At 32.0% G+C, this 23870-nt stretch overlaps 4 protein-coding genes across 7 annotated transcripts; 2 read left to right on the top strand and 2 right to left on the bottom strand.

The window, feature by feature from the left end:
• The first annotated feature begins 1177 nt into the window (after nt 1-1177).
• Nucleotides 1178-2935, top strand: LOC101503332 (uncharacterized). Of its 3 annotated transcripts, none has more exons than XM_004508584.4 (2): nt 1178-1487; nt 2242-2935. In XM_004508584.4, exon 2 carries the CDS (start codon nt 2243-2245, stop codon nt 2702-2704), a length of 462 nt encoding a protein of 153 aa, XP_004508641.1. In that variant the 5' UTR covers nt 1178-1487; nt 2242; the 3' UTR covers nt 2705-2935. The 3 variants fall into 3 exon arrangements, with proteins under 3 accessions (XP_004508641.1, XP_073227023.1, XP_073227025.1); XM_073370922.1 differs by lacking the exon at nt 1178-1487 and adding an exon at nt 1726-1829; XM_073370924.1 differs by lacking the exon at nt 1178-1487 and adding an exon at nt 1963-2119.
• A 1900-nt stretch (nt 2936-4835) lies between these two features.
• Nucleotides 4836-13697, top strand: LOC101503662 (serine protease SPPA, chloroplastic-like). Of its 2 annotated transcripts, none has more exons than XM_027337079.2 (13): nt 4836-5316; nt 5397-5568; nt 6215-6352; nt 6642-6812; nt 6890-6993; nt 9108-9175; nt 9997-10163; nt 10858-10927; nt 11268-11422; nt 11978-12083; nt 12766-12853; nt 12953-13096; nt 13185-13697. In XM_027337079.2, the coding sequence occupies exons 1-13, from the start codon at nt 4984-4986 to the stop codon at nt 13413-13415; spliced, it is 1947 nt and encodes a 648-aa protein (XP_027192880.1). In that variant the 5' UTR covers nt 4836-4983; the 3' UTR covers nt 13416-13697. The 2 variants fall into 2 exon arrangements, with proteins under 2 accessions (XP_027192880.1, XP_004508642.1); XM_004508585.4 differs by having other exon boundaries at nt 4837-5316; nt 5385-5568.
• A 989-nt stretch (nt 13698-14686) lies between these two features.
• LOC101506564 (uncharacterized) lies at nt 14687-17678 on the bottom strand. The gene has a single exon (XM_073363830.1). It carries the CDS (start codon nt 15613-15615, stop codon nt 14974-14976), a length of 642 nt encoding a protein of 213 aa, XP_073219931.1. The 5' UTR covers nt 15616-17678; the 3' UTR covers nt 14687-14973.
• Nucleotides 17679-17815: 137 nt separating this feature from the next.
• Nucleotides 17816-19450, bottom strand: LOC101503991 (uncharacterized). Its single transcript, XM_004508586.4, has one exon. It carries the CDS (start codon nt 19211-19213, stop codon nt 18053-18055), a length of 1161 nt encoding a protein of 386 aa, XP_004508643.1. The 5' UTR covers nt 19214-19450; the 3' UTR covers nt 17816-18052.
• Nucleotides 19451-23870: the final 4420 nt, after the last annotated feature.

The raw sequence follows: 23870 nt of genomic DNA on the forward strand, positions 1-23870 counted from the left end.
GTGATAGAACATGTGAAGTGGATATACAGGTAAATGTTATCCCATGTTATTTGTTGGCGTGTTTTGTTACAAAAGATGGGTTATGGGAGATTCAACAAATTAATGTGGCTTGCATAGTTTGCTTTTAGAGAACATGAATCTTGTCCGCACCTACATTTTAATTGTTATTTTTCAAATCTATTTGGAGGGTTGCACATGTTCTGCTCCACGGGGCCCGATCCCTTTAATGATTTGTGTAACATTATTCTCGAATCAAATATAAAATAGTACATAAAATCATTTATTTAATCTTAATTTTTAATTAAATACATAAAAATATTCCAAACTGCTCAAAACTAAATGCGACATGTGTACTTTAAGGTTTACTCAGGACAAACTTAAAAAAAAAAATTACTAATTAAAATTATAATCATGTTAGCAAATATTTTAAAGTCATTTGTTAATAAATAAATAAATAAAAGTTAAAAAATATCATTTTAAATTATTGTACTCATTTCTATTAGAAGATAACGTAATTCTGCTCTTCATCTCTCATATATATGCAACGTATGAGTTTAATATTTTAAATTTAATTTATTTTTTTCTTTAACACCACTGAATTTTATAAGTTTTGTACTTTAAATCTCTTTTTATTTACTTTGGATCTCTTTTGATTTGTTATAATTTTTAATTATAAAAATTATTTATATAATTATTCAGAAATAAAATGTACCGTACTTTTGATTTAGTAAATTTTTTTTAAAAAAATTATTTTGTGTTTGTCTACTATAATAAAAATTATTATTTTTTAAAAATAATCAATTATTTTTTATAAGAAGTTACTCAAAATAGATTTTCATTTTAAATAACTTTTGAATTATTTTTAAATTTTAATTATTTTCAAAAGTTATTACAAACACACAGAAAACTTTTAAAAGTGTTTTTTTTTAATTAATTATTCTTGAAAAAAAAACTATACAACATTGTCATTTTAATTTTTAATTCAAATTAATTATTGAATCCTCAAAATAATTACTAAAAAATACAATTATCATAAAAGTATGTGTAAAATATTATTTAGTGTAAAAGTAGTTCATGGTGATAAAAAAAAAAGTCAGATATTAAATATTATATGTTGTAAAACATGCAAAGTGGGACATGTAGTTTCTCATAAATACGGCAACTAGATCTTTATCCTAAACATGCCCTTCCAAATAGACACACACAACAATATTCTAGCTAGCTAGTCATTGTGAAACTTGTCCTATGAAACAATTTCTTGGATACACACGATCATATAACTTGGTTAATTACTCCGATCCAACAACAACCAAAAAGCTAGCTAGCTAACAAAAGAACTGAGAAGAAACTTAAATTCATCAACTCCACTCCAGTTGGATTTTGCAGTTAAATTTTCATCAGAAAGTGAAGGAAAAAAAAAAAAAAAAAGCCATCTTGTTTCTTTCGACAAGACAAAAGAATTAAAGGGAGTTTGAAAGCTAAATAAGGTAATGAATAAGTCCTCTTAAACTATAGGTGTTATATATATTCTCTTTAGTTTTTGTGTATAGCCTGTTCCAATCTACCTATATGCATTTAAATTTATCTGTCTTTCTCATTAATGATAGATGCAGAGAAATAATTAATGATGATTGCACCTTCTTTTTCTCTTATATTGAATCAACCCTTTTTGTCCTTTCAAAATTCAAGCAAACACAACACTCTTGTGTATTTTTTATATATGTTTTTTATTTCACTTTCATTGACTGTTTCTAGCTGTATGCTGCTTGGTAAGTCAGAGAAATTAATGGTTATTTAGATTTCCAGGTGTTGTGGTATGATATGGTACGGTGAGTGAGACTTAAGACTTATCCCTAACTTATGAATTGTTATAAAAAAAATGTACGCAAAACACATCCAATTCATCATGAAATTTGGTCATCTACATTTTTTACCATTGACAGTGTTGTTTTTTACTATGTAATTTATAAATAAAAAGTTCGTTCTGTTATGTTTAGTAAATATATAATAGCTGTCAACATGAATAATAATACGTATTTTTTGAAGTGACTTAATTTGACACTGTTATTTATTTGTCATGTGAATTGAATATATATGAAGGGCTAAATGGTGTTTTCAGGTGTCCAGAAAAAACAGATATACTTTGTTGTTGTCTTTTCCTATTTAAGAGAGAGATGCTATTCCTTTCTTTCTACCTTCTATCTTCTTTTACTAACCATTCTCTTTCTTGCTGGCTTTTAGGATGAAACCGTATTCCAAGAACTTTGGAATTGAAGAGGAATGTCAAAGCAGTGAATCTGGATGGACCATGTATATAGGGTCTCCAATTGAAGATGATGATAATGATGATGATGATGAGGATGATGGAGACATTGATAACATGGATGATGAAGAAGGAACTCATGAAGCTCATGATGATCTTGAAAGTGATGATGATTCTATGGCTTCTGATGCTTCTTCAGGTCCAAGTCATCAACATTATGGAAGAGACTATGGCTTAGAAGGTTTGAAGCAAGTGGTGGTTGAAGATGAAAACAACAAGTATTGCTTAGAAAAGAAAGAAAATAAAACTATGGAAAATGAAGGAAAGAATGTAGAAAAGAAAGAAATGATATTTGTGGATGGTAAAGGCAAGTCTTCAGTTCATGTTGGTGGTGGCAAGGTGAGAAAAAATTACTTGGTTGGTGGGAAAAAAGGAGTTTAAATAGATTGATGTATTTTATTTCTCTGTTTAGCATATAGTTTGTTAAGTAGTGTTATTTTAGGCTTTATTTCAACTAAATAATAGCTTCAATTACTGTGTTGTTTGTACTGGTTTGTGTTTATGTTATGACGGTGATGAAATTTGAGTCAAGAAAATGTCATGGCCATATAGTACCTACTGTATGCCAGGATTAAAGAGTAATTAATGGATTCATTTTAAATATTTTTGTTATGATATGTACAGTGCAATACTTATACAGTTAGGGTATTTTTGTCTTTATTTTGATATCTTCTATGCCATAATTTGTATATTTATGTATTGAAATATATAAGGTTTTGGGTACCTCTAAGATTCATCTACAAGTGAGTCCAAAATTATGTGTTGTTATTAATCGATTAGACCATAGGATAAATCAATTAACTTGTAATTTGAAAGTTAAAAGTGTGATGTTAATAGGAGAAAATAGTAAAATAATCAATTTGAATTACGTTAATCGACTAAAGTAAAGAGATAATCAATTAGTTTGAGTTTAGAACAAATAAAGTGATAAGTTAAATGATTAGAATAATAGACAAACTGACTAGAGACTAGTCAAAGGCTAAAGAATAGATAAGTCATTATCTTAGAGAGTTATTAATCAAGTAGTCGATTAAAAGTGTAAATGAATTGATTACACGTGGAATTGTGTAAATTATTGCTTAGTAAATTAATTGACCAGCAAATAAATAAAGTGGTGATAGTGGAATATTAAATTATATAATCAATATAGGAGTAGTTGAGATGATTGATAATCTTAGGTTGACCACATTTAAATAAGATTCATAGATGTGTTTTAAGGGTTGTATTCAATAGAAGAGGTTGCCTATGTTGAGAAAAGATTGGACATGAGCCTTGCTAATGATTGACTAGGGTCTCTTTGGGAGGGGGGACTGACTTTTTTTAATTAAGTAAACTATAAAATATTTATTGTTTTGAAGAAAAAGAAACATGGGTCATAAAATATGTTTGTAGGGCTCAAATGAGTCTGGTCTTTGCCTTGGAGATTGGTTGTCTGGATGTGGTTTTGGTGTCGGATTGTGCAAAATTGATTTTAAGATTGAACAGAGACAAGGTTGAGTGGGTTACGACGGTTCTATTATTTTAGATTTTTTATTTTATTTTTATACATGAAATTGAATTGTATATCCCATTGGAAGATCTATCTCCTCTCTTGTCGCTAACTATGTATGACCTATATTTCAATTTTATTTACGTATTTTAAAAAAAATGAAATAAGTGTGTGTGATTTAAATGATATTTAATTATATTTCATTTTTTTTATTTTAATATATATTAAAAGATAAATTCAATCTTTAAAACTTTTTTCTTGAAGTGCCATTTGTTATTTGATATTTATATTTTTTTTATAAAAATTAAACATTGTTAATAGAGTTAAATGGAAAGATAATAATATATTAATTTTGAGATTTAAAAATAAATTTGGATTCTCTTAATCCAAACATTCCTTAATATTTTTCAATTTGTATTAAAAGTTTATAATATATAAATTATATAAAAAATTTACAAAAATTTAAAATTATTTTATATATTATTGAAATACATTAAAATTTACATTTTATGCAGTTTTATTGAAAATCGTTCATCTTCATAAATCTCAATAACATATTAATAATTTTAGATTTATTTAAAATTTTACAAACTTAATTTAAATGATATAAACTTTCAATAAAAGAAAAAATAAAAATAATTGAGAAAAATTTAAATTGAAAAATGATAAATTAAAAAAATAAATTTAAATATATCTTTAGCCCTGCAATATATCACTTTTTGATTTTAATCCCTGTAAATTTTTTGTTTGAATTTAATCTCCAATAAATTTTAATTTCGTAACATCAAAACAACATTATAAAAATATGAATAGAAATTAAAAATACTGATTTTTGAATTTTTAAAAAACCCAGCAAGCACATAAGATTTGACAATTTTTTTTATATCTTTTCATTTGACTTTGATGACATTTTTAATTATATATAGAGTAAATTCAAAAAAAAAAAAAAATTAGGAGTACTGAAATCCATATATTTGTATAATAAAAAACATATTTAAACAAAAAAAGAAAATATAATTAAGCAAGGGATCGAGAGAAACATAAAACGAGAGAATCGAAACTCCAATTGTAGTAGGAAAGAACGACGTGGCGGGAGTATTGACCGGTAGTTACGTTCCCGCACGATAGTCTCTCTCAATCTTTGCAGTTGTCAAGCGGCAAAAAGACGGAAATGTCACTCACTCGCGCCGCAATTCACCGCTTCCGTCACACCTACCGCAGATTATCGCCATCACCGTCAATCACTCGCTTTCAATTTCATCCCATTCCCATTCCCATTCCCAAACCCTTCCACTTCCACTCTTCTTCTTGTTACTCCTCATCTTCCTATTCCACCATTAAACAACACTTTGCCGGTCAAGATGACGATTATCCCACCGGTGACTTTCATTTTAAGCCAGTTACCGGCTGGAATAAATTTCTCGTCAAGCTCAAGATGCTAATTGCCTTCCCCTGGGAGCGTGTTCAACACGGTAGCGTTTTGAAAATCATTTTGCGCGGCCAGGTAATTCTCACTCGTATTTACTATTGCTTTGCTTGCTTTGTTTTTCACTCGCATGTGTATATATGTAGATAACCGATCAGTTGAAGAGTAGATTCTCGCCGGGATTATCTCTTCCTCAAATTTGCGATAATTTGTTGAAAGCAGCTTATGATCCTCGTATTTCTGGCGTATACCTTCATATTGACATTTTAAATTGTGGTTGGGCTAAACTTGAAGAAATTCGAAGACACATCTTAAATTTCAGAAAATCAGGTGCCGTCACAACTTCACAACTCTGCACTTAGCGATATATCATGTTACATTACAACTTGTCTAATGTTACTCTCAATCCTTATTAAAAATAAATAATCTCAATCCCAAACTATTTGTAATATTTTTTAAATAGATCAACCTCAATCTTATGAAATAAAAGAAAATTTTAACCATTCGATTATATTCTTTTTATTAACTATTTTTGCACAAGGTTCAACATAAATAATAACACGTCTGATTTAAATTTGAGTTTAGTATGTGAATAAGTTTTACAGAAATGTCTAATTGTGTTTCAACATCATACATATCATAATGTTACTCCTTAAAAGTCATTTACTTGTTTATGCTGTTAGTTTATAGTTATTAAACTCTAGATTTTGGGTTTATGAAACATTCTATCTTTTACTATAATCTTATGTATTAGGGTCTACCGGACAAGTCTAAGAAGGTGTAATGCTTTGCAAGCTTTTTTTTCTCACGCGTCTCCTTTTGCAATAATTCAAGAGATTCATTTTTATCTATGTTAATTGTTAGTGAAATGTAAGTAGCATGATTCTGTTGCCTAAGTCTGTAATTTCCTCCTTTCATTGAGCATTGATGTTTGTGATTTTCTGTTTATGGTGATAATAGTTGATGATGCTTGTAGGAAAATTTGTTGTGGCTTATGTCCCTTCATGTCGAGAAAAAGAATATTACATTGCTTGTGCATGTGAAGAAATATATGCTCCTCCGAGTGCTTATTTTTCTTTGTTTGGATTGACTGTTCAAGCGGGATTTGTCAGAGGTAAGCTGATTCTGCTTTTTGTTGCATCTTTTTTAAGAAATATTGACTTTTAGTAATGGTGGCATGCCTCCCTTCTGAATTTATAAAACTTTTGCAATGCTTGTTGTTCAGATTTAATCACAATGTTTAATGTACAAGCTCATGCTGTTTTTTACTTTTTCTTCTGTAAAAACAATTTTTACTCTTCAATTCATCCTTAGATTAATATTGGGAAATTTGTTTTAAACCCTTTTTAATTTAAATTTGTTGATGTTTATGCTAAAGCCTAAACTCGTGTTAATTCTTTCAGGTGTTTTAGACAACATTGGAATTGAACCACAGGTTGAAAAAATTGGCAAATATAAAAGTGCAGGAGAGCAACTAACCTGTAGAACCATGTCTGACGATAATCGTGAGATGCTGACTGCGTTGCTGGATAATATCTATTCAAATTGGCTGGATAATGTTTCTTCTGCTAGAGGTGCATTTGCAATTTGAAGTCCTATTTGTATCTTGAATAAATAAATTAACTTCTGGGCTTCTGCAAATTCTATACAGGGAAGAAAAGAAATGATATTGAGAATTTCATAAATGAAGGTGTCTATCAAGTAGACAGACTGAAAGAAGAGGGTTTCATATCAAGCATACTCTATGACGACGAGGTACATTAGAAACTTTGGTATTATGTGACTGATTACTTGTATGTGTCAAGGTCAGTTGCCAGCTTGATTAATATAATCACATTGAGAAAGTAAGACGGAATCTCATCTTGTGGCTAGTGAGCAATGCAAATTTAAATGAAAACGTGTTTTTTTTTTTTTTTTGAGGAAAAATGGATACTTTTAGAAACAAAGATTTTGTACGACCACTTGTTGAGCCTGTTGAAATTATAGGGTTTAAGAGTTTTAGGTGTAGAGGAAGGAATTTTTCAAAACAAAAGGTGTAGAGAAAGGAAAATAATATAATAGAGGTAAATACTTTAAATTCGATATTTACTTGATAAGAGATGATGTATTAGATGTGTAAGATAAAACAAAATTCAAGCCCTGTTTATACTTACACTAGCTTTAGATCCTCTAGTTAAATAAGAAACAAATCATGAAATATAAGAAAACGTGGAAACTAATTCTAAGAAAACACATAAGGTACTAAAAAATGTTCTAATGATACATAGTTATTTATGAGACTTATTTTAAAAAAGTTAACGCTCCCTCAAACTAAAACTTACTAAGTTTTAAACTTTTTACAAATAAAACCTTCAGAAAACAAAAATAACCAAACACAAAATAACTAGAGCTTTGCAAAGCATGGCTAGAGAACGCATATTTGGGATGATGTACATTTATGGAAAGAAAACTCAACAAGATTTATGGAATGATCATCATCTATGCAAGTCAGTTGGAATGTTGTATCACTAAAGATAGATTTTGTTCTAATGATTATTGGCAGAAATTTCATTGCAAGTAATATAACTAGAACCAAGACTTCTCCAAATTCATCATGAATAACATTTGGAAAACCATAAGAAAACTCACTATACACAAAAAATAAAATTAAGTTGAGGCAGCTAGTGTGCACCACAGCCATGGAGTATTCAGCTTTGGCACCACTCATGAATAAGATAGGAAAAATCACCATCTGTACAATTTACAATGGGAGGATTGTATACTTGAGAGTCAATTCATCTTAACACATCATTGTATGACTCAATTGTAAGAAATCACGAGAATGACTGTAAGTGGTAAAACACCACCGCAAAGTTTAGATGGATATGAAGACAACGTATCTTGGAACGAAGACTAGTGAGGTTAGATTGCATCTGAGACAAAGGTGGGGGTCAAATTGCATTTGGGACAAAGACTAGTAGGGGATGGACATCATTTGGGACAATCCTGGCCTCCAACTTTTCTACCTTAAACATGGCAGGGTGAGTTGGCCTGCCAAAGAAAGTGGGTTGATATTTTCAGCCTGTCCTGTTTATGGGCTGACAGGCCTGTCAGAAAATTAAAAAAAAAATATAAGAAACCCCACATAAAAAGTTGAAATATCAAAAGTTGTATTAAAAACTCAAATGAAATGTAAATAAATTTCCGGGCTAAGGCATCCTAGTCCACTGGTCCAAATCCACTTTGCCATGGCTACCTTCAATTATAGATTTGGAGAAGAGCCATAGAATAAGAAAACAATTACCATAATAGGGTAGTGTTATGAGAGCACTACTGGGTTACATTTTTCTTAACAGACGTTGAGGACTCGGGTTCTAGCAGCGTTGAATCAAAGGAAATAGTCATTCTCGAGGCATTTATCTACAAAATATAAACCCAAAGAACTCAAAAAACTTTGAGCAACAAAATGAGAATTACCTAGGACTAGAATGAGGATGCAAACGATCAAAACAATTTGAGAAGGCGCCGGAAGGTGTGTATCAACAGTCTACTTCTTGAACAACACTAGTTGAAGGGGAAGATGTGTTGGATGAGTTATAAAAAACTAAATTCTAATCCTTATTTATACTTGTACGACACTCTTAATCCTAATTAAATATGGAAGTATCATGAAGTGCAAGGCAAATTTGATACCAATTATAAGAGATACCTAAGATACTCTAAAATTTTCTAAGTTACAATATTATTTTTGTTAGTTTTTATATTCTCTAATAGATCTCACTCCTTCCAATGTGTAGAAAATTAGTACTGGCTATTTAATTGTTTTAGAGGATACACTCAAAAGGGAGTTAAAAGACTAAAAAGAATGAGAAACATAAAATGTTTTGCAGGTTATCACTAGGTTGAAGGAGAGACTTCAGGTGAAAACAGACAAAAATCTGCCTATGGTTGATTTCAGGTAAATTTCTATTTCATCTCATTTTCTCCACGCACCAACTGAGGAGATTCTCTTTTTCTCCCCCATTTTCACTCTTCAAATTCTCTCCATTCTTGTTTACCAAACACCAAGTAATGTTCTGGTGACAATAAGTTGGTATCTGATATATTAACATTAATTTTGACGTGATGTCATGTAGAAATATTTTACACTTGCTCCCAATGGTTATTGCCGCATCTATTATGAGTTTGACTTTGTTAGCTACTACACGGGATATTAAACTAATAAAATAATTTAATAACATTGGATATAGGTGTAAAAGATTTTCCCATTGATGGTGCATCAAAATCATAATTTTATATGTTAGCATAGGATATGCATATTTTTAAGACCGTATGGGAAATTGAGAGAACCTTCAACATTCTCATGGGTGTTTCACAAGCCTATATAATCTTCTCAGATCTAAGATCATTTATAAATGCTATGAAAAACAAATGTTACAACCCTAACAAGAAAACATTTCCTTTTTTTATTTGGAGATTTCTTGGACATTGGAAATGGTTGTGAATGAAAGAATTTTTTTAAAATAAAATTGTATTGGTCTGTGTATTTTTTTGTTTTGTTTATTTTCTAGTCTTAATGACTTGCATCCTTTGAGCGAGAACCTTAAGTTTCTCACAGACTTGTTTTTATTTTACATAAAGCACTGTACTAATTATCTTATATGGCTTGCTACGGCTTTCTATTTCCTGACAAACTTCTGTCAGATGCATTTTAATAAATTAAGATATGCCAAAATAACTCATGAAGCATAAGTAGATAGTTCCTTTCCTCAAATACAGAAAATACTCTGGAGTTAGAAAATGGACTGTTGGAATATCAGGTGGTAAAGAAATGATAGCCATCATCCGAGCCTCAGGGGCCATCCGCCGTGTTGAGAGTCCATTAAGTGTCTCTAGCAAAGGTATCATTGGAGAGAAGTTAATTGAAAAGATCCGTAGGGTCAGAGGTACACTTTTGATCTTATAAGTTTATCTTCTTTAAATTTCAAAGCACATAATCAGTTAAGTGTTATGATGCTACTTACATTGATTATGACAGTTTTCATTAATTCAGCATCATATTTATCTTTGTTTAGAGTAATATTATTTTCTATAACAGATGGGACTTGTGAGTCAAAAGTATTGCACTTATTTTAAGTATTTTCAACTGAACACAGGCCTTTAGAATCCTTCCCAATATTTTGACAAATATAAAAGAGAGTGGATTGTACAAAAAAAACTGCAAGAACAACCTTAGGGATGACACTTCTTTATATGTTTTTACAATTAAAGCTGGGATTTTAGAAGTTTGGCTTCTTCCCAAGTGTGAGGTATAAATTTGACAGAGACCCGTCTGCTAGTGGAAATTAGAGAAAATAAATGAACATTTATGACTTGAATAGATCTTCAGTATCAAGTTCCAGGACATAATCTGTGGGGATTAATTATGTTGTGTATGTAACTTATGTATTAAACAGAAAAATACTACTAATCTATTTTCCTGCCATACCACAACACAAGGATATGTTGGTTTTCTTAGTTCTTCCATGACGCTGTTTACTGAACCTGAATTTTTTTACAGTGCTAGTATACATTTTTTTGCTTATCATATCTGCACCATTGTTTTGTCCTGGTCACACTGAGCCTTCTTTTTCTTCTCAGAGTCAAATAAATTCAAGGCTGCTATTATCCGAATTGACAGTCCAGGAGGTGATGCTCTTGCTTCTGATTTGTAAGTTATGGTAGATTCCTCTCTGTTCAAAATGCAGACACTCTCGTTGACCATAAAAAATGCAGACATTCGTAATGAGATATGCAAGAAATGGTTGGTTGGATTCATATAGCGCAGTGGTCTTCATTGCAAAAAAACTTCATGAGAACATGTACTACTTTGAATTTTCCTAATAACATTTTGTGAGATACTACTTTTAGATTTCAGAGGAGTGAATATAGCCTTAATGGTTTAGTTAAATTCGAAGTACATCTGTGATATTTGTCATTGAATTGTGATGCTAACTATTTTGGAAAGATTGCACGCTTAGATGATAAAGTTTTGATATCATGCTCTACAGAATGTGGAGAGAAATCAGGCTTCTGGCTGCCTCAAAACCAGTCATTGCTTCAATGTCTGATGTGGCAGCAAGTGGAGGATACTACATGGCTATGGGAGCTGGAACTATTGTTGCAGAAAGCCTTACCTTAACTGGTTCAATTGGAGTGGTCACAGGTAAACCTGTGTCTTTCAGTTGGAGAAAGTAAAAGGCTGTTCATGGATGATAATTTAACTGAAACTAATAACAGATTTATTGTGAACCGTTAACCAACATGCACATGCTGGTATAATTGAAATAAACAAGATTATCTATGTGTTAGAACCTAAATGGTATTTACTCGATTTAGGAAACTCTTATTGCTGCCAGGCACTCGGCTAAAATCAGTATTTTTTACCCCCTTGCCTGAGATAGTTGTATAAAATACCCCTAGATGCTCCTCACTTCTTGTTATGGTCTTGTTGCTGGCTATTATTACCATTTTCACTGAGTTTTACGTCAAATATGTTTTGTACTTATTTTGATTAAAATTATTATAGAAGTTTGAAATATCATTTAAATGAGAATCATATGCAATTAATGAAAGTTGTAGCTAAAAAGTAAGCAATCAATTGAGCTCTGAAATAATGAGGGAAGACATGGTAACATCATCAACAGTCAAGGTTCCACTTCCCTATATTATCCTTGGATTTTGTAATATATTAATTTGATAACATAAATTACTTTTGTAGGAAGATTTAACCTTGGGAAACTTTATGAGAAGATTGGTTTCAACAAAGAAATTATTTCAAGGGGTAAATATGCCGAGCTCTTTGCAGCTGAACAGCGTTCGTTTAGGTAATAGAATTTGTTCATTTATTCATAAAGATTCTAGTGGAGAATGTAAATGTGCACTGTGACATCTGATAACCAACTGTTGGGTACTGTGTTTGGAAGGGAAGACTTAATGCTTTATGTCTTAATATTCTCCAGTCTCCAGTCTAATTCTAATGAATGAGTTGATAGTGTAGTTCCATTTTAACTGCAATATTTGAAACCGGGTGAAATTATTTAACCCTATTCTGAGTTCAATATATATCTTGTTCTTTGAATTCTGTTATTCGGAAAGCACCTTTGAATTCAGTTATTTGGAAAGCTTCTCGATCAAGTTATTGGTTGACTGTATAATTACAACACTTCTGCTGCACAGATAACTGAAAAATGTGTAGATTCTTTTTTTTTTATCCGTGGGTGGGTTGCAGCTGCCCTCGGACCCTCAGCCGTCAATGTAAGGCACTGCTAGATATTATCTTAAGCAGGCCTGCCGGGGCTTCTGGTATAGGAATATAATTTTGCTGGTTGTTACTTTTATCCATTTTTTATATAGAACGTCTGTGCTGGCCTTTTCTCTTATATAAGCTTTAATTTTTTACTTTTGATTGATTCATGGGTTGATACCTTTTTTGTTGCATCAGTTTATATTTGATTTCTGATGCAGACATATATAATCATTCTTTCACTCTCTATATCTCGGGTACAGGCCACATGAAGCAGAGCTATTTGCCAAGTCTGTACAGAATATTTATAAACAATTTCGAGATAAAGCGGCTTTTTCCAGATCAATGACTGTATGTTTTAAATTTATTCAAGATTCAAGAAAAAACTATTTTCAAAGCTTTCTGTTCTTCATGTATATCTAATAGTTACAGCCATTGTCCTGTCGCTAGGTAGACAAGATGGAAGAGGTCGCACAGGGCAGGGTTTGGACCGGTAACGATGCAGCATCTCATGGTTTGGTTGATGCTATTGGTGGGCTATCTCGTGCTATTGCTATAGCAAAATTGAAGGCCAATATACCTCAAGACAGAAAGGTTGATTTGAGAACACTTTTATTTTGAGGATGTTTGTTTATTTGATAATTTCATGATTCCTGTGATGATTGTGCTTGAACTATGCCAGGTTACTGTTGTGGAGCTCTCAAGGCCCAGTCCTTCTCTACCCGAGATTGTAAGCAGTGTAGGTAATTCTCTTGTTGGAGTGGACCAAACACTTAAAGAATTGTTACAAGACTTGACATTTTCTGATGGAGTTCAAGCGCGGATGGATGGAATCATGTTTCAGAAATTGGAAGGATATCCATCTGCCAACCCCGTTTTGGCATTGATGAAAGATTACCTTAGTTCTATGTAGAGGGAGAGGGAGGGATTTTCTTCAATGTATAATAATAGCAGATCTACCTGGAATGAAAAGAGATTTTCTTCTGTTTGTGTTTTTCATTGTATAATAGCAGATCTACATGAAATCCAGTGGAAAAGCTAATTCCTCAATTTATTGCATAGTAATGAGAAACAATGTCGATAAATTTGTAATCCAAAGACAAATCAAAAATGCTCCTCCACTCAAATACTCCCACCGGACTTATAAGCAAAAGTACATATTTTCACATTTATTAAGGATGATAGTTTGTATTTATTTTCTTGAGTTCACATTAAAAAATAATAATAATAAATTTATTAACCTACCTCTAACTATAATGGTAATCTCTTCACAACATTAATCTATTAATTTAAAGTGTATTTTTAAAATAATAGCAGTGAATATGGACAAATTAATTGATATTTGTTTATATTTATGTTGAAATGTAAAATTTTTTTGTTTATAATTGAGTTCAGAGGAAGTATAGTTTTATTAAATGTTTCATCTCCATGTATGATTTCAAAATATTAAAAATCATGATGCGAAATTTTTAACAATGAAGTATTTGGAACAAAATTATACATGAGAAAATTTCTTGCAACAATTATTCATAAATATTTAATATCAAAATGAATATACGCAGATTACTACATTTATGTAGGAGATTATTTTTCTATCCTTCATGCATTTCAAAAGTATATTTTCAAACCAAAAAGAAAACAGTTTTTATGTCATTGGAAAGTATATTTTTCGGACATCAATTTGGAGGAAAAAAAGAAGTGCAAAGCTTTCTTAAACTGATATTCTACCGGAATTTATGACTTTTAAACTGCAACAACCCACCAAATAAACGTGTTTTGATTAAAAATAGGGTGATTCTATTAATATGCGTTCCATTGATTTTCCAAAAATATTAAAGATAAAATTTCAAACCATGGGTTATGTAAGCCATGCATCCCATGGAGACAGAGTAAACATAAGCGATTTCATAGGCTCGGGGTAAAGTGGTCTATATATAAAAGAATTGGGATCTAAATAAATCTTACAATAAAAATTCTGTGTAGTATAGTATAATATGAGAATCCCATAATAGAGTATCAAATCAAGCATCATATTACACGACATAGCATTAGACCTCGCATGTTATTAATTTAACAATATGCACCACCTCTATAGCTCACAAGTCATATGTAAAATACTGCATTAGCTAGGAGCTAGTAATGAATCATCCCATGTTTCAGCATTTATAGGACTGTTCAAAAAACTGAAATCCATAACTGAGCCAAACTTCACTGATAAAACTGAACCATTTATACAAGTTCAATAACTGTACTGAAAAACAGAATGCATCACCAAAATATAAATGAATAACAGAAACACACCACAACTTGAGGCTAAGAGTCTCTGCATCAGACTCCACACTCATTTGTTAATACTGCACCCAGAATGCATCACCAAAATCAAAATATAAATGGCAAAGTAAGTGTTTATATAATACAAATCATGAAATTTTGATGTAGTGTACCTCTACCACACAAGTCATGTCCTTCTTCTACTCAAAATCACGGGAAGTTTCAACAGGACGAGTTGAAGGGTCGGTCGGGAAGTCATTGGGGTTATGGTGAGGTATATCAGCATTTCCTGTAGTAACCATTGAATCTGAGAGAGCCACTTGAAGAGAGGAAACTTTGTCTTTAAGTTGAGCATTTTGTTGGTGGATTTGTTGGTTACATTCCAACAAGTAAATGACCTTTTGGGACAGTTGATGGTTCAGTGACTGCAGATGATCCACATGATACTGTAGGACTTCAATTTGTTGCTTCTTTCTCAATCGCGACCTGCGAGCAGATTCTCTGTTGGAGAACATCCTTTTCTTCTTTCGATCATCAAGAACCTTTGCTTCACCAGCGTTGTTGTTATTACTGTTTGATGATGTATTTGGAGAAGATTTCTGTAGTGGAATTTGAATAGCACTGTTGCTGGTGTTGCTAGAAAGGTGAAGTTGGGAGTAGTAAAATGGAATATCATTTAAAGCTTGTGATTGGTTCAAATGGGTCAAATAATGTCCTTCCCCATTTTCCATGTTTTGGAGGTTTGAGGTCATGATGGGTTTCTGGGTTGGAGAAGGATAGGGAAGGTACTGTGTCAAGGAAGCATAAGGTGCTTCATGGTGTTCGTCGTCATTGCATTCCATGTCTCAAATTGAAATTCTCATGCAGATGAAACATGAAGAGAGGGAGGGAGAGAGCAGGACTTAATAGGCTCAGAGATTTTTTAAAGTTGAGACTAATTAATGCAGATAACACAAGTAGGTAAGGGAGTTTCTTGGCATTTAGGTTTACTGATGTATTTTTAGAAAAGTTTAGTGCCGTAGATCATATTGGTTCTGCAAACTAGGAAAGAATACACGATTAATAACAAATAATGGTTAGATAACTTTTCCTCTGCAAAATGGTTGAGTGAATAATTGACATACAGACACAACAAATTGAAAGTAGGATGTGGTCTAATAGCTGGGAGGGCAATGCCATTGACTTTTGGATTGTGCATGACTAAAACAAGGTAGAAGGCAACAAAATAAATGATACTACAACATCGGCGAGAACCAGAGGAATGAGCTCTTAGCCGCATATATCCAATTTCAGTCATTTCCTAGCTAGGTGACTCTATCTGTAATTCTTTTTTCGAATTCTGGTCATAATTAATTAATTATATGATCCTAACCAAAGAATAAATGGCAATGCGTGTTAACTACATCTATTTTAAGCTAACATTACATTACGATAGAACCAAAAAAATAAACTGAAGTTCACTCAGCCCAAGGAATATATCAGAATGGGTGTAGTCCAAAAATGAAGATGCTATTTGCAGTATTTAAACGTTCTAAAGTAAAGAAAATGCCAGATTTTATGGGGAAAGGAAAAGAAATCATCTGCATTTTTTAGGCCTCCATGGACAATGAGACATTAACTTACACGGATTGTATTTATATATGCCACGGTTTATACGTATGCAAAACGTTCTTTCTGTCATTGCCTATATAGTTTATGCTAATCAAAAGTCTGATATTGCCATGATAGGGATTCTCATGATCTAATTAATCCATGGTAATTCACCAGCACTTAACTCCATTGTCAAGTGGTGTTTCAAATAGGCAACTCTTGGATCTTTGAGGCAATTCATAGCAGCAGTCCCGAGTCTAACGCAAGGCAGAAACTTGTAGAGTAGCATGTTTCTGGTGTGCTAAGAAAGTCAGATTTTGACATGTTATTAATTACTCAATATAATGAGATAAAACCAATGGTAACATTATATATGCGAAATACAACATTCTAAAGAAAAGTTGCAAAACCTAGTAGCAAAGATAGAGAAGAGAATGCCAAACCATATGATTGAACCAAGGGTGAGATATTATGGTAGATTGCAGAAAAAATAAAGTTTTAACTCAGATTGCTATCGTTGGGACCAGTTAGGAAAGCACACAGCCAAGCAATCTCAACCATTCAATAAAGATTGGATGGTTCGTACTGAACTTTACCAAGTCAGCATACAAGCCGCCTAATCATCACATGTCTATAGTCACTTTTATTCAATTAACTACTATAAACAATATCATTCTTTCAAAAGTGAGAATGGGCACTTCCAGTAATATTAGTGATTATCAATCGCCAGCTTGTAATAACTCAATTATACACAAACATATGAATACACATCCACTGCTGGATAGGTAGGCCTCTATGAAAAGAATGAATCTCTAGGTGCTTATATTAACCAAAATAATACTTTCCAAAACAAATATCATATTTAAAGGAACTCTTAACAAAAATGTCATTTTAGTATTCCCTCATTAATCCATTGTCAGGAAACTTCACTAAAAATTTGAGTAAATACTGAATGCGTAACTCAAATTCCTATTGCTAAAAGCATAAGTAAAATGCTAATTATATAAGAAAGTAGGCATTGTAGTCTCACCGTGTCTAGCCTGTAAATACAGGGATGCCATAAAGCTGAACTCCAGTTGTCATCAAACCTTAACACTGCAATGACAAGTCCAAGAAAACACACCAAACAGAAAAGGCAATTCAGGTGATAATTTTTTCCTTAGAGCCAAAAAATGCCACCAAGCCTAGTGAATACAGGATTAAAAGATATGGCAACGATGGCCACTATTAAACAACAGAACATAAAAGGGAACAGAAAAATAAGCTAAAAGACTAAATTAGTCAATACGAATATTGACATATGAAACTCAAAGTGCCCAATCATGATCAAAGAATTAAGAAACCCTTCACTCCCTCGACTCATTCAGGATATACAAGGTACCTGATAACACTTCAGAGTTCTACTATACAATCGAAGAAAGACAAATATAACAATCCATAAGAATACCAACATTCAGATAGAACAAATTTATATATTCATTAGAAAATTGTTTCATTTTTATGATGTATCCCAAATTACATTTGGAAGATAAACATACTTATGCTACAAATCTCCATGTGATAATCCAAAAATTAACAAACACATGCATTTCTTCAGGACCAAAAAACCTAAACTCTTAACATCCTAGCACCAAGAAATTGTCAAACCATATCCAAGTATCCAATCCAACCCTAACCAATGACATATAATCAGATTCTCTGGGCAGATATCTGTGCCTTCCTACGCTCATAATCGGCGTCGTCGGTGGGGAACTCATAGCGACAAACAGGACAAGTATTTCTAATCCCCAACCAAGGAACAATGCAATCACCATGGTATCGATGAGAACATGGCAACAACTTAGCCCCTTCTCCAACAACAAATTCGTCTTTACAAACAGCACACAGCACATTGTTGTTGTCCACATCATCTTTGGTCACAACCACCGACGGAAGGTTCTGAACAACAGTTACAGAAGCCGGAGGCCTACCGGTTAAAGGATTATCATTCTCAGCAAATTGACCAAACATCATTTCATACTCTGCAGTGTAAATGTAATCATCATTGTCAGCATAATACGTCTCTGCAATTTCGTTCTCGTTTTCAGGGTTTGTACCTAAAAGGTGAGAATTCAACAACACTTGCCACTCATGATTTTCCAATCCTCCATGAACACTCATGTTGTTAACCTCATCTAAATCTTGTTCTTCTTCATCGATTAACGGAAAACCGCGAACAGTAACTGACCTATTTTCATCGACGGCGAGCATGCTAAGAACTTCCCTCTCGTCAACGCCACCGTCAACTTCCTCCCACTCAAAATCTTCGTAATTGTTATCCCTATTATCCTCCAAATGAAGCGAATCCCAACAGAGAGGAATACTCGAAACGTCGTCGTTTTCGTTTTGATACTCTTCTTCATCGGAATGCACGCAGATCCCGAAAAAGACATTGTTTCCTTCTGATTCATCTTCAGCGTCGGAATCCGATTCAACCTCAACGATACGCAAACCGTTGATAGGATCAGATCCCAAAACCCTCCTGTCGAAGAAGAAATCGTCTTCGTCGTCGGCGTGGAGGTCGTCAGGGGCGAACCCTAATTCGAGACCTAAACCATCGAAAACGGAGTCGTTTAGCGATTGGTGAATTGGATCGGTGTGATCGATTACCTGAGATTGCTCGACGCGTTGTTGGAAGAGATCCATGACGAAATTTTCGCGAGAGAAATCATGGTGATGGTTGGAGGGGAATTCGGGTTCGGAAGAGTAGAAATCAAGATCGAAATCGGAAGGAGACCAGTATGGTAGAGGGATTAGGGTTTGGTCGTCGTCGGGTTCGTGGTGGTGACGGAGGAAGGTTACGTCTGCCATTGTGAATGATGGAGAAGAAGAGAGACGGAGAAGAAAGTGTTGTGTGAAAGTGTTGTTTGGGGGTTCAGGATCTGGGCTATAACGGGTGATGATGTGGAATGACGGATTTATCCCTGTTTCGTCTTTAATGGATTTTTTTTCTTATTATTGCAAAAAAATTCAATGTACGTATATCGACGACTCCGGAATACGAGGAAGAACACCGTTTTTCGCTCTCTTACGCACACGTTCTGCGTTAGATAATAGATCTCACTGAAACATTCTACCTATGTTTATGTGGCCGTGGATCTTCATTTGTTTGGTCTTTTTATTACATTTTTCTTCTAAAAATTATTTTATTAAGTTGATTTTAGTTGTGAGTTGTATACGAGATAAAATTATTTATGTAAAATTAAATTGAATGATAAATTTCAACATATAAATAATATTTGAACTAAAAATTACAACTCAAATAAAAACTTAAACTTATAACTTACTTTATGCCTCCTTGTATTATATTTTTAATTCTTAATGAAATCATTTTAAATATTATAATCAATTTTAGAGATAAAACTAATTATATTTAATAAAAACTATATTCATTTTATTTTTTAGTTGACAAAACTATGTGTATCACGTAAAATGATGAATAAAAATAACATAACGAGTTTTTGACATTTGTATACTAGAGGATATAGAGGAAGGGAGTTTAAGACTTTTATTAATAGAGTGATATTAATTTATTCTTTCTCATTAATTAAAATTCCTAAATTGGCAGTAAGTAAAAAGTATTTGGCCTAAAACTTTTAACCAGCGAGTACAAAGTCTTATATTAAAAAATTAAAAATATATTTAATAATTAATTTGTTTTTGTACTATTAAATTAAATCATTAAAAATTAAATAATATTTTATATATGAATGAAATTTGATAATATTTAATACTACTAATTTTTTATATTTTATTATTTTATTCTATTTTGAAATGACATTGTTGTTTGATATGATTTGAATTAAATTTAAATAATTATAATAAAAAATTAATTAAAAAAATATACAAAAACTTTTAATTTTATTTACTTAGACAAATTAAAACAAAAATTATTATTAATCAAAAGAAAGAATATAGATATGTAATATTTACTTAAATGTATTTGGGTTTGAATTTACAATCAATTGAATTTTTAATATTTACGATATTTATTTTTTACTTGACATGATATTTATGTTTACGTGACATGCATGATTTCAAGAATTATGGTTAATATATGAATAATGAAGAATAATGAATTCACATGATAGATACGAAATTAAAGTGGTTGTAAATTTATTATGCATGTATTCCACCTTTTATATTAATGGTAACTCAAAACTGAAAATAAATAAGGGTCGGAATCAGAAGATTGAGCCAAGAGCAACAAGAAAGACCGCATCGTAAAGAATCGACATACGCGTCGTCTCACCTTGTGGAAGACACTTATGCATGAACAAGATGCTTGGAGGAAGAGACGACATGTGTGAACGATCTATAAGATATGAAGTTGATAGATTGATCATTCGATAGAAATAGTGGTGACGACAATAACAAAAAATATATATATATATATATATTAAAAAACGTGAAACTATTACATTCTCAAACTTTTGATATCTTACACAACAACGTAAGGATCAAATTAGACCTTAATACATTTTTATCACTTAAATTTCTAAATTAAAAATAATTTTTTTAATTCTAAATTAAAAAAAAAAAAAAGTAACTAACGAGCTTACATTGAGAGAATATACGGTTGCTTGCATTGTTTGACAAAAGAATAAAGTGTGTTTGAATTGTAGTAAGCAGAATAGATTTTAATGCAAATCGAAGAATCTGATTTTACAATAATAGCATACATAAAAATAAATTTCTAGTAATTAAAAGACTTGAATTGTCAAATATTACATTCTCAAACTTTTGGTAACTTGCCAGCAGAATAAGGTTCAAAATGGCCATTAATACATTCATAACACTTAAATTTTTAAATTAAAATTTAATTTTTTAATTCTAAATTAAATTCAAATTACCTGAGTCATTTTTTGGGTAAGAATTGCATGGAGAACAAACCATAAATTTCTGTTTGACTTTCTACAAGTTGTATAAAATAGAATTCTTGGACAATTAACTGGTGCACATCCAAAATATGTTTACTTAAATAATTCTATTGCAAATTAATATTTTCTCAAGTTATGAGACTTTCAAAATAGTTTAAATTAAAGTCAAATACTTATAATAGTAAAACGATTATAATTGTTTGACAATAACTCATTTAAAAAATAATTATTTAATTGATAATATAAAAAATTATTTAAAACCATTAAGTATTTACCGTAGATTTTAATGCAAATCGAAGAATCTGATTTTACAAAAATAGCGCACATAAAAATAAATTTCTAGTAATTAAAAGACTTCAATCGTCCAATATTTTTTTCTAAAAAAACTGAATTTTTTTAGTCTTCTCAAGCCAATTTATGAAATGATAGACCATATATATAGATAAATTTAGTTATTCTATCATAAAGTTACGATTGAATCAAATCAAACCATAATTTTCCGCCGTAAGAAGAGGCTACGTGTTGTCAAGGATAAACCAAAGAGCTAGGAGTCAGCTGAAAGCATGCAAATTTAACAGTATAAAATAACATAGATCCTCTGATAATAAATAGTGCAGTTTGATATTAAAATACACAAGTTTTCAGCGTGCAGACTATAAATACCGAAGAAAAAATAAAAAACTACTTCCCACAGGGAAATCCTCGTTTATAATAAAGTCACAGGACAACAGAGAAAAAACGGATAAAACAACAAAAATCCATAAGCCAGGTCTAGAACAAAACAATATAAAAACTTGGAAAAATGATCTTTGCTTAAATGGAAACAACAAACTGGCAGGCAAGAGAGGCTAGTTCTTAGGACCAATATCCTTAAGGGCACAAATCTGTTCCTCGCCCATAGCAGACATAACAGACACAACAAGGTCTTTTCCCTCAGCAAATCCATCCTTAATCTGCAATCAAATAACACATATTACTCAAACACAGGATACAAAAGACATAAAAATAACACCATATTGGTAAATTCAAACAAGGAAACGTGAGTCTGGTAGCAAACAAGATCCTGACTCATGTAAATCAAAAGGATTGTCTATTAATTTATTGAAAATCAAATAGCCAATTAGTAATTTTGCGATCTCACCTCAATAGTCCCAGCAAGGAACTATAAATATACATGAGACACTTACAGATAAAGGTACAGGCTCGGAGAAAGGTTGTCTAGCCCCAAACAAACTTTCATAAGTTGCGTTCCGACTACAACAAAGCCATATCAACAGAACAGATGTCAATAAAATACTTCGATGGAAGAAGCATTTGAAGCAAGAGTGGCGACATTAGAGCAAACTTTCTGTCAGACATTTGCTGAATTTTGTCCCACGTTGGAAGAGGAATTCGCAAATCTTTCGGTTATCTGCAAGGCGGACGACCTTGCAACTAAACATGGTTCAATCCTTTCCACTATAAAACCAAAAAATGACGCGCCTCTTTTTTCAGAGTGGCAAAATGAGGCTAACTCACACTCAACAATTTAATCTCAGGATAGGGTTTCACCGCCACGGTCGGAAGTGGAAGAAAATTAGTACGATCCTGATTTGGCGTTACAGGACGTGTAACCGAGAGGAGACTTCAACATTTCTGGGACAAGGTGATAGGAGTGGAGGACATGTTCGCAGCAGAGGAAGATTATTGTAATACCATAAGTTAATTGTCTAGAATATAACTTTAGCATTAACATAATTCGACAAAAGAGATGATTAATACAATTCCGACACAAAGTCATGAAAATGTATTCATACACATACTAAACATTCAAAGAAAAACATAGAAATATGGAGTACATAACACATCCATGGTTCAAAATAATTCCCCATAAACTATAAGCAGACTATAGTGTAAACTGACACGCGTCATTTCTTCAACATGTGGTCTGAGCCTTTCTTACCTGTAACACATTTGAATAAAGTTGGATGAGATTACATCTCAGTGGGTCCCAATAAATGAAATTAATTAATTAGCATTCTAACTCAGGACTACATTTATTTTCTGAGTTTCTCTTCAATGTTCAATTTTTACTATTTTTAAATGTTCAAGTCATTAGACGTGAGTAATCTAACGACTTGAACTCTACCTAACAAGCATGTCGTAAAGACTACATTAGTTTTACTAATGCCCTCTTCTTGTTAGTAACTTTATTTTGGTAAGATTGGACATGATTACGTCTGTAAGTGGTGCCCCACTTACCCTCGCTTACCCCTCGCTTCCGTCGTATATAGACGGAGAATTCATCTAGCTAGGATGAATCCTATACTTCTCACTTTAATCAAATATATAGGAATTATATACAACAATCCACACACATGTGCACACAAATATAACATCATCTATTAATACATATATTAAAGACTATCATACACTCATCCTAACAAAATTTGTGATAACCTAAACTATTAAGTCAATTATATCATACAAATCAAACAATGATAAAAAATTTAAGAGAAAATGTCTAAGGTAGATTTTTCCCAAAACAGTCCCAAATTTACATTATAGCAACTCAAAATTGAGTTTAACTTCAGAGTCAACTGACAGAG

The sequence above is a fragment of the Cicer arietinum genome, chromosome 7 (assembly GCF_000331145.2).
Source record: "Cicer arietinum cultivar CDC Frontier isolate Library 1 chromosome 7, Cicar.CDCFrontier_v2.0, whole genome shotgun sequence".
NCBI classification, from domain to species: domain Eukaryota; kingdom Viridiplantae; phylum Streptophyta; class Magnoliopsida; order Fabales; family Fabaceae; genus Cicer; species Cicer arietinum.